The 9,941-nt window shown below is 57.7% G+C and overlaps 1 protein-coding gene across 1 annotated transcript; it reads left to right on the top strand.

Moving 5' to 3' along the window:
* The first annotated feature begins 996 nt into the window (after window positions 1-996).
* On the top strand, window positions 997-6,953 carry IRX4 (iroquois homeobox 4). Its single transcript, XM_090276246.1, has 5 exons — window positions 997-2,107; window positions 2,626-2,877; window positions 3,665-3,789; window positions 4,779-5,107; window positions 5,568-6,953. Exons 1-5 carry the CDS (start codon window positions 2,063-2,065, stop codon window positions 6,398-6,400), a joined length of 1,584 nt encoding a protein of 527 aa, XP_090132372.1. The 5' UTR covers window positions 997-2,062; the 3' UTR covers window positions 6,401-6,953.
* Window positions 6,954-9,941: the final 2,988 nt, after the last annotated feature.

Raw genomic sequence — 9,941 nt, forward strand, 5'->3', positions numbered from 1 at the left:
TTCATTTCTGCCAAGAAGCCCCGGTGGCTAGTTTCTTATTATTTACAGGAAGGTGATATTAGCAATTCAGGTGAGAAAGAAATAAACACGGCCGCCACGAATCAATACAGAATTCAAAAAACAATTATTAATGTCATTTGACTCGTGTTCTTTATATATCTCTCCCGGCTACAGACGCTAAACTGTCTGAATAATTTGCATGGAGCGGCTATTCATTATTTCCGATGTTTTCCCCTTGCAAGCAGTTCGGACGTGGCCGGATGCGGTCCAACGCGATCCGAGAATTCGTATTTTCATCTGTAAATTAAAGCAATTACGCAGCAGATATTATATGATGCGTACTGTGGTCTCTAGATAGTCATCAATCACCTTCAACCGAGCTGTCAGAGTGGGCAGATTTCGTTTCTGGGAGCCAGGCTTTGCAGCTGGGGAGAGAGTGAGAACGTCATCATTAATTAGAGGGTGACCCTGGGGCAATTCACAGGTCTGAACCCAGGAATCTCTCTCAGCAAGTCTGCACAGCGCCGCCGAGCGCGGCTTCCTCCGAGAGCTGGAGGCCTAGCGGGGCGAGAGCAGCGGGGACGAGCCGGGACCCAGAGGGCGGCGGGCGCAGGAGGCTGGGAGCGAGTTCGGAGTGGCCCGGATGCTCCCTTGCCATTTGGGTGCTGGCCTCTGCTTTGGATTCCGGCAAGGTCCTGGGGCCGGGACTGGCTGTGGAAGTCCTGGGGTGGGCACTCGGCCCCCTCCCCAAACCGTTCAGCGTGCCGCGGGCATGGAAATATGCAAAACGGGCTGGGAAGAACGCCTGTCTGACGCCCAGAACCCCTCCCTCGTGCCTATCCCGGAAGATCGCCGGGAGGAGCGAGGGCAGCCGGAGGGGCCCCAAAGTTGAATGTCGAAACCTGCTCTTCGGAGCGCGCAGGATTTTGGGCAGTCCGGGGTTTAGCCGCGAGGGTAGGGGGTGGGGGTGGCTGAGGCAGTGCACCCGCGGGAAGAGTGGGAGGAGGAAAAGGAGAGCCGTGCGTTTAGCAGGAACTCTCAGGAGAAGAGGGTGCGGGGTGGGGGTTGCCTTCCCGGGGGATACATCGGCCAAGTGTGGTGAGCCCCGCAGCCCTTGGGCGACCGAGCCCTGGAGTGGTGGGCTCTGGGGAAGGCCCCGGGACCCTCACACCTGAGGGCATTTTGACCTCCAGATGCAGACACTGTTGTTGCCGCATCTGGTTCTGGAGTCGCATCCCGGAGCGAGGTTCATACTGATGGGAGGCGTTGCGGACTCCGGGTTAAACAATAGTCGGGCTGGCGCCGCCACACGCCTGGCCCGCAGAGCCTCTCTCCCTCCACCTGGAGAGGCACGGAGAGCCGAGGCCGGGAGGCCGCCTGCGCTCGCGCGGGTCTAATTTTAACTGTTGATTACATCTTCATGAAGACTCACTCGTGTGTCCCTCATACGTCTTATTTGTAATTGAGACTAATGATTACAGTGGCGCGGGGAGGAGCAGCTGCTCATTAATTAAATTCTAATTAAAAGTGCCTCCCGTCCTCAGTGACTAAGGAGAAGCGTTGTTCGTCGGGACGATCTTGACTCCTCGGATGAAATTCATTTGTTAGAGCGGGTTGGACCCTCTGCCTGCCCCGCCCGGCCGGACCTCGGACAAGTGACCCGCGCCTTTGCGGCCAGGCCAGGCAGAGGCGGGGGCTGACGTCAGAGCCTCCGCCGCTTAAAACCGCGCACATCTGACTTGACGGGTTCGCGAGACTGTTGTTTTTTTTTTTTTCCTTTTTTGCAAAATATGTATTTGTGTCGCCGCTGTGAGGCCGGTCGGTCCCAAAGCCCCCTCGAGGCTCTGGATTGCGAAGCTAAAAGGATCGCGGCCCCTGCCGCGGCTCACTCTCCTACCGGGTTAGAAAAGTTTGCTGAGCGTGTGGATGAATTAACCAGGTATCCTGCTTCGATCCCCCCAGCGCCTAGGAGCGGGCGGCCCCGGAGCAGTGGCCGCGCCACGCCGGCCCCCAGAGCACAGGACCCCACCAGCCCGCCTGCCGGCCCCGGGCCGCGCTCGACATGTCCTACCCGCAGTTTGGATACCCCTACTCCTCGGCACCACAGGTAAGGAGTCCCTGCGAGTCTGGAAACACTGGCTGGGCGGGCAATCCGGCGATCCGATGTCACTTCTCAGCGAGCGGAGCCTGTGCCACGTGCCCCTTGTACCCAGCACCGGGAAGGGTAAGAATGCTGCGAAATCCTAGCAGGCTGGGGGGCCCCAGTTCCCGCTTAGTTTGACCTTCACACCCTACCCCACCCCCCACCCTGGGCTCTAAGGCTGAGCCTCAGGGGGCCCCCAAGGACTCCGGAGAGATCTGGCGCTTGAGGGAGTGCCTGGCCTTGGAAACCCCTCTGGGAGGGTGTGAACACTCCTGGGCAGGACTGGCTGAAACCCACGTGGCTAGAGGGGGGCCTGGGCGCGCAGGCTTCCCACGGGAAGAAGCGCGCAGTGGGGCGTGGACTGCTGTAGACCCAGAGAACATGGAGCACAGCCTCCAGGGCAGTGTGGGGCAGATGGAGACCTAGGGCCCCAGCCTTGCGCTCAGTGGCCCGCCCTTCCTCGGGGCTCTTCTCTCCCCCAGTTCCTGATGACTACCAACTCTCTGAGCACATGCTGCGAGTCAGGAGGCCGCACGCTGGCGGACTCCGGGCCCGCTGCCTCGGCCCAAGCACCAGTTTACTGCCCGGTCTATGAGAGCCGGCTGCTAGCCACTGCGCGACACGAGCTCAACTCCGCAGCGGCGCTGGGTGTCTACGGGGGCCCCTATGGCGGCTCACAGGGCTATGGCAACTACGTGACCTACGGCTCCGAGGCCTCTGCCTTCTACTCGCTGGTAAGGGTGGAGAAGGGTGTATCTCCAACCTTCCCCACCACACCAGGCCACTCCACGGGCCTACCCCTCGATTTGCCAACTTCACTTTCCCCAACTCCTGAGGAAGAGGCATGAGGCCCCTGGACTCAGGACTGTAGGGGGTGGGAGAAGCTTCCTTCAACTTCACAACTCCAAGGCTGGTCTCTGGGAATACCACCAGCTCCTCCCCCCACCCCTCACCCCCACCCCCGTTGGGGCAACCGGGCAGGTGGGCCGCAGTATTTAATGTATTGATTGTTCTCCATCGCTATTAAGTTCTGATCAGATTTCTGGTTCTGTCCGAGAGGACTCTCTACCCCCCCACACCCCAGTTCCCCTATCCTCCTCCCTTCTCCTGACCTCCTTCTACCTCTCTCCTCTCCTCCCAGCACCCCCACTGACCCCTTCCTTTCACCTCCCTCCCTCGCCCCTTTCCAAGTCCCCTTGGCTCCTCCCATTTCTTTTCTTTCTTCCCCACCTTTTATTTCTGGTCCCTCCTTGCCACCCTCTTTTCTGTTGCACCCCCAGCCTCCACTCCATTCCTTCCTCCAATGCCACTCTCCAGTCTCTGGGTCCTCTACACTCATTTCCTATTCCTGCAACAAAGCCCAGCAGTCTCCTCATTCCAAGTCTTAGGGTCCCTTTGCTGCCTAGACACTAGGGACCCTCTGGGGAAGGGAGTGAAGCATGCACACCCGGGGCCTAGGGGAGGAGCTTGAGCTGGGTGGCGTCCTGGAAGCCGCGACCCTAGGCTGCTGGGCTCCCACAGAACAGCTTCGACTCCAAGGACACCCCGGGATCTGCGCATGCGGGCCTCGCACCTGCCGCCGCTGCCGCTGCTGCTGCTGCCTACTACCCATACGAGCCAGCACTGGGCCAGTACGCTTATGACAGGTGAGGGACCGAACCTCTTCACTACCACCAGGCTTTTCACTGCCACCGGGGTCCTTGTGCTCTGATCAGCCGTCAACCCCCGCTCCCCCAGTATCCCCACACCCCCTCTGAAAGATTAGGAGGCAGGACAAACGGCATTCCTCTCTTCAAGTCCTGCCGAACTGACTAGGCCTTGGTCCCAGCCTGCCACCTGGCAAGCCCCTGCTGCCGGGGTTTTAAGTGTCTCCAGTCTCCCACCCCACCACTTAATCCCAGCTGTCTAGACTCCCAAAGTCCTCACTGTACTGTGGTTTGAGAGAGTCGCATCTTGCTGCCCAGGCATGGGATGCTTCCCTCCACCACCACAAGTGTGGCCTGTGTGGCGTGTCTGAGCCCAGCCTACTGCCCCTACAGTGGGAACCAGGGTGCAGGAAGTCCTTGCCCACTTGCAGATAGCATTCCCCATCTTCCAATGGGCAACAGTTATGTATTTAACCACAGAAAGGCCATGTAGACCCTCTGGGTGCTTTTCCTCCACTGGCACTGATGACCAGTTTTGCCCGTGGGCACTACATAGTCTGGCTCACAGCTCTGCAACATACTTACCTGGTTTGGAATCAAAACGGTAGGAGAGAGGTCCAGTAACGGAACTCACTGGAAGAGACATATATATATATATATATATATATAGAGAGAGAGAGAGAGAGAGAGAGAGAGAGAGAGAGAGAGAGAGAGAGAGAGAGAGAGAGAGAGAGAAACAGACATCTGGCTGGGCCTTGTGCCCATGCACCGCCTCTGACCTCCCTGGCTCAGGAAGAAGCCCAGGCTCATATAATCAGATATAAACATTCTCTTTGCTCTTGAGTCAAAAACAGCAGCCCCCACAGGAAGCAGCCTGAGCCAGGACCTGGGTGCAACCCAGGTCTTACCACCATAGCCACACCCCCACGATGGGGACTGAAAGCCTGCGCATGCTTTGCCCTGGTGCCCCATTGCCCATCTGTCTCCAGATACGGCACCATGGACAGCGGCACACGGCGCAAGAACGCCACGCGAGAGACCACCAGCACGCTCAAGGCCTGGCTGCAGGAGCACCGCAAGAACCCTTATCCCACTAAAGGCGAGAAGATCATGCTGGCCATCATCACCAAGATGACCCTCACGCAGGTCTCCACCTGGTTCGCCAATGCGCGCCGGCGCCTCAAAAAGGAGAACAAAATGACATGGCCACCCAGGAACAAGTGTTCGGATGAGAAGCGGCCCTATGGGGAGGGTGAGGAGGAAGAGGGAGCTGAAGAGGACTCCAGAGAGGAGCGTGTCAAGAGCACCAAGAATGAAGGTGAGTTAGAAGTTGCTGATGTTGGGGCTGGGATTTAAGGCCAGGATTCCCTGAAGTTTCTCTGTGGGTTCTAGGATGGCTAAAGGCATTGAACCCTTGGGGCCCTGGGCAGCAATGAATAAACTAACCCAAGCGAAGCTGCGGCGGGCGGGGGAGGGGGTTGCTTTGGTGGTAAGCTGAGAGCATGTTTAAAGAAATCCAACATTACATTCATACATTTAAAACATTAGACAATCCTCCACCATTGATTTGAGGCTGCAATCCACTCACAGGTGTTGCCAGTTTGAGAACTGGACGCCTCTGGAGGAGATGAGAAATAGGAAGAAAGGTGTGGTTGTATTTCCTAGCTCCAGGGTCAGGTCCCATAACCATGGACACAGAGTTAGGAAGAAGGAGGTAGGGGGCTGGTTCACCCACCACCCTTCCTCCCTACACTGGCTACTCTTTCTATCCTGGGCAGAGCCAATAGGCAAAGAAGAAAACGATCCTGAGCTCAGCGACTTGGAGGACTTCGACCCGCTTGAGGCGGAGCCCGCAGATTGCGAGCTGAAACCTCCCTTCCAGCCCCTGGACAGTGGCCTGGAACGCATCCCCACTGCACCTGATGGCCCCAGTGCCCCTGGAAAAGAGGCCTCCAATGCCCACCGGATGCCCCTGGCCGCCGATGGCCGGGCTGCCCTGGACCAGGAACTGGAGAGGGCACGGAGCTGCCTCCGAAGTGTGGTGGCAGTGGCGGGGTCGGAGCAGCAGCCGGGTGCCGGGGGCGGCCCGCAGGCCTGTGAGGCCAAGCTGGGCTTTGTGCAGGCTGGGACGACTGCGGGCCTCGAGGGCAAGCCACGCATCTGGTCCCTGGCACACACAGCTACCGCAGCCGCCGCCACCAACCTGAGCCAGACTGAGTTTCCTTCGTGCATGCTCAAGCGCCAAGGCCCCACTGCCTCTGCGGCTATCTCGCTGGTGCCCCCCTCCTCCTCACCTGCGGCCCCGGCAGCCGCTGGTGCCCTGGACAGGCACCAGGACTCCCCGGTAACCAGTCTCAGAAACTGGGTGGATGGAGTCTTCCACGATCCCGTCCTCAGGCACAGCACTTTGAACCAGGCCTGGGCCACTGCCAAGGGTGCACTCCTGGACCCGGGGCCCCTGGGCCGCTCGCTAGGGTCGGGAGCCAACGTGCTGACGTCACCCCTGGCGCGCACCTTTGCGCCCGCCGGGCCCCACGACGCTCCCGCCGCCAGCACCACGAAGGAGCTGCTGGCCGTGCCGAAGGCCAGCGGGAAGCCCTTCTGCGCTTAATTCGGTGGGTCCCCTGGGTCCAGGAGGAAACCGGTGCTCAGGCCGCAGCTTGCACGTCGAAGTCTTTTTCTAACGAGTTTCCAAAGCTAGGCAAAAGCGCAACGAAGCTCAGGCCACCTACCCACCCTGGAGGGAGGGTCTGAGCTCGATCTCCTGGAGCCACAGACAAACCTCTGGATCTGTTGCGCCAGGTCCACCGACCACCCTGGTCATTCCCAGATGCAGGAACCGGTGGGATCAGGCTGCGCCCAAAGCAGAAGGCAACTGCCCTGAAGCATAAAGTTTACGTCAAAAGTTTACATGGAGAAGACATTTTGGTTCCAGGCTTTGTTTGTGTAGCTGTCTTCTGGGTGTGAGGCATGCCGGTTTTCATACTGAGGACCCCTCAGCCTGTTGACCTTCTGACTTCATCCTCAGCACATCTCACCCGAAGCACTTCCCCGAATTAACACTATTGCACACTCTTAACTCGACAAAATTATGTTTTTTGAATGTATGTTCACACCAGTAATTGCCTGCTTCAGAGGCTGGTATAACAAAACCAATAAAACCGAGTGATGTTTGCATTGCAAAATGAACATATTTCCAAGGTAGAGATTTGAGAACTTGCTGGAGAATGGGTGCTGATCACCACAGGGAGGAGTGGGAAACCGTACTGACCCAGATTCCCCAGGAAGTTGCCTGCAGAGCCTAAGACAGGGTTTGGTAAGGCTATTTTTAAAAAGAAAGAAAAAAAAGTAAACTTTCAGGATTCTGTTGAACTCCTTAATGGAAGTGGATGAGAGACCCAAACTTTTAAACTCTCCTCCATTACCAGGCTCCAGAATTTTGAGTCAATGGGAGTTTCTTTGGCTAGATTAATTTTAGAAACTTTTGAACTTTCTAAATTCCCTGGGACTGTGCCTTGCTGGGGGAGGAACCCGGACATCACAGCCCTGAGATCTTTCTGCTACCGGTCCTTGTACCGTGCTCTGAGGGAGTGGATGGCCTTTAAGGGCCCCACCAGGCTCCTAATCCAGCCTCCCTCCTGGGACCCCAGACTTTGCTGGCCAAGATCCCCCACTGCTAGCTGCAGCTCCAGGAGGGGGAAGCACACTGTAGGCAGCAGACCAGAGGCTGGGCTAGGTAGGAATTAAGGACAGAATCCGAACAACAATTTGGGGTGGGAGGATGGGGCCCTTGCCCCACCTCCACAAGGATCCTGGGGGGTGCAGAACCTTGGCTTCGCTCAGAAACCGGGTTCTCCCACCCTACCCCCACAGGCATCTGTAACTGCGTCAGGGCCCCTGGAGAGCGTCCTTCAAGCACAGTGAGCATCAGGGCTGGCCCCTGACCTGCAAGCCCTCTGCTTAAGGCCCTACTGAGTCTCATTCCCCAACTCCCAGATGTCCGAGGAAGGACGGATCCTCAAGCCAGAGAGCCTGGAAAGGTGGAGAGGCTCTTAGATGCAGCGACAAGTAGATGGCGGCCCTTGCCTGGGACTCAGACAGATTGGCAACCGCGGAGACCCCAGGTGGAGAAGCGGGTCCTCTCGCGGCGGGGGGTGGGAGGCGGCAGGCAGCTTTTGAGGAACAAGCGAGGCCTGGGCTTTTTCTACTAGGGGCTCAGAGGGACCGACCCCGGGCCCTGTGGGGTAGGGACCAGAAGAGCAGGAAAGCTGGCCTGATTGGCGGGCAGGACACGGCCCTGGGGAAAGTTTGTGCCCTGAGAGAGGGAAACCTCGCTACCAGATGCTGGTCACCCAGGCTGCCGGGGCACCCTGAGTGGTGAGACCCTGATGGCCGGACCTCAGGCAGACCCCCAACTCTGAATAGTGTGTTCTCCAAACCCAGACCTTGAGCGGAGGGAGCAGTCCCCCGTACCCTGCATGGGGACTCACTCTGCACTGAGGCCGCCCGGGCGGTGAGCAGTAATTGGATTGTATCCGCCCGCGCGCTGTCACCGTATTGACTTTCGCTCTCTTGGATGATATTATCCAGATTCGGAAGCTCGCCGCTGATGTGCCTGTCAAAAGGCTGCGGCGAGAGCCCCCGGCCTGGCGAGCGAGCATCAGCCAAGATAATTTGAAGTGAAAATTTCATTTTGACAGTAAACCCCTCAATTTCTAAAGGCTCGGCGTTCCGAGAGCCCGCTGGCAGGGGGAGGCTTTGCGGAAAGCCACGTCTTAGACTGAAAAGGGCAAAAGAACTCGAATTAGTTGTAATAGATAAAAGGGCAAAAATAAAGAGTCAAGGGTACTTGACAGTAATAGCGAAAGTGGAGTCTCAGGGGAGACGCTGCGGCCGAGGCTGGGGCGCCAAGAATTTTAATGTGGATGCCCGAGCGCCCCCATTCCAGCCCAAGACAAAGCCAGGCATTTTTAGCGAAAACAAGGCTTCGAGGACGCGGGCGGCGCGGTGAGGCGGGACCCTGGCGGAGGATAAGGATGCAGCTGTCGCGGGCTGGACCTGCCTGGCCCCGGCTGTGGGCTCCTGGCTGCGGGGGGCGCGGGACTCGCAGCGCTGGCTTGGCGCACGGGCCGGTGGGAGCGGCGGCCCATCCCTCCCTGTACTATCGCCCAGGCTTGTGGTCCTAAGGGTCGTGGTGGCTGCGGACCCCGCGTGTCCCCGAGACCCAAGCCAGGGCGATCCCACACTGCAGGAGCACCCAGTTCTTAGTGGAACTGGCTGACTGAAAAAGGTTTATTTGATTACGCTGCAAAATTCTGTGAAATAAAGACATCAAGTGTGGAAGTGGGGTTCAGTCACATCCCAGGGCGACTAACCCAAAAGGATGCCTGAAGCTATGGCTGTCACTTCGCTCCACACCCGAATCTTTGGGGGTGCGTTCTGAAAGGTTCGCTTTGTGCACCTGACCAGCCCTCAGGCCGATTTTTTGCGGGGCTGGGGGTAGTGGGGCAGGCGGGGAAGGCCCCGCAGTGGGAGGGAGGCGGGCGGTGAATAGGAGGGGATGCTGCGGGGAAAGGTCGCTGTCCCTGGGCAGGGCCCCACTTCACTCCCATGGCGGCTGTCAGGCAAGGAGCTGGGGACCGACGCTCAGCCACTCAGGCGTGGCGAATTCAAACACACCGAGGAGGGTGCTAAATTAACGGCGCTCTTTACATAGAGCCCAAATAAAACTGCAATCAGCGGCGCGTTACTTTTCATTAAGCGAGTCTGACAGCAGCAGATCCAAAGCCGACAGGGGAACAGGCGCGGGAAATATACGGCGCCGGCGCGGATCTAAGATAATTCCTTAAGCTCCATTAACAACTCTTCGCCGCAGGAAATGGGCTCGCGGAAACCGTCTAAAAATCTAAAAGCTTTATCGACCCTCGAACCGCTGCTGATGGTTCCATTTTATTCTTTTTCCCCCTCCCTCCCCACCTTCTTTTTTTTTTTTTTTTTTTTAACTTAAGGAAGAGACGCCCAGCAAGGTAATAGAGTTTGACACGACACCTTCTTAACTAGAGAGAGAGAGGCAGGGAAGCAGGCCCTTAAATGATATTTAAAAGGCAACCAATTAAGATTTAAAGTGGTCGTCTACAGAGACTGTGAATGCG

This window comes from Furipterus horrens, unplaced genomic scaffold (assembly GCF_987537825.1).
Source record: "Furipterus horrens unplaced genomic scaffold, mFurHor1.1.pri manual_scaffold_5, whole genome shotgun sequence".
Classification (NCBI taxonomy): Eukaryota; Metazoa; Chordata; class Mammalia; order Chiroptera; family Furipteridae; genus Furipterus; species Furipterus horrens.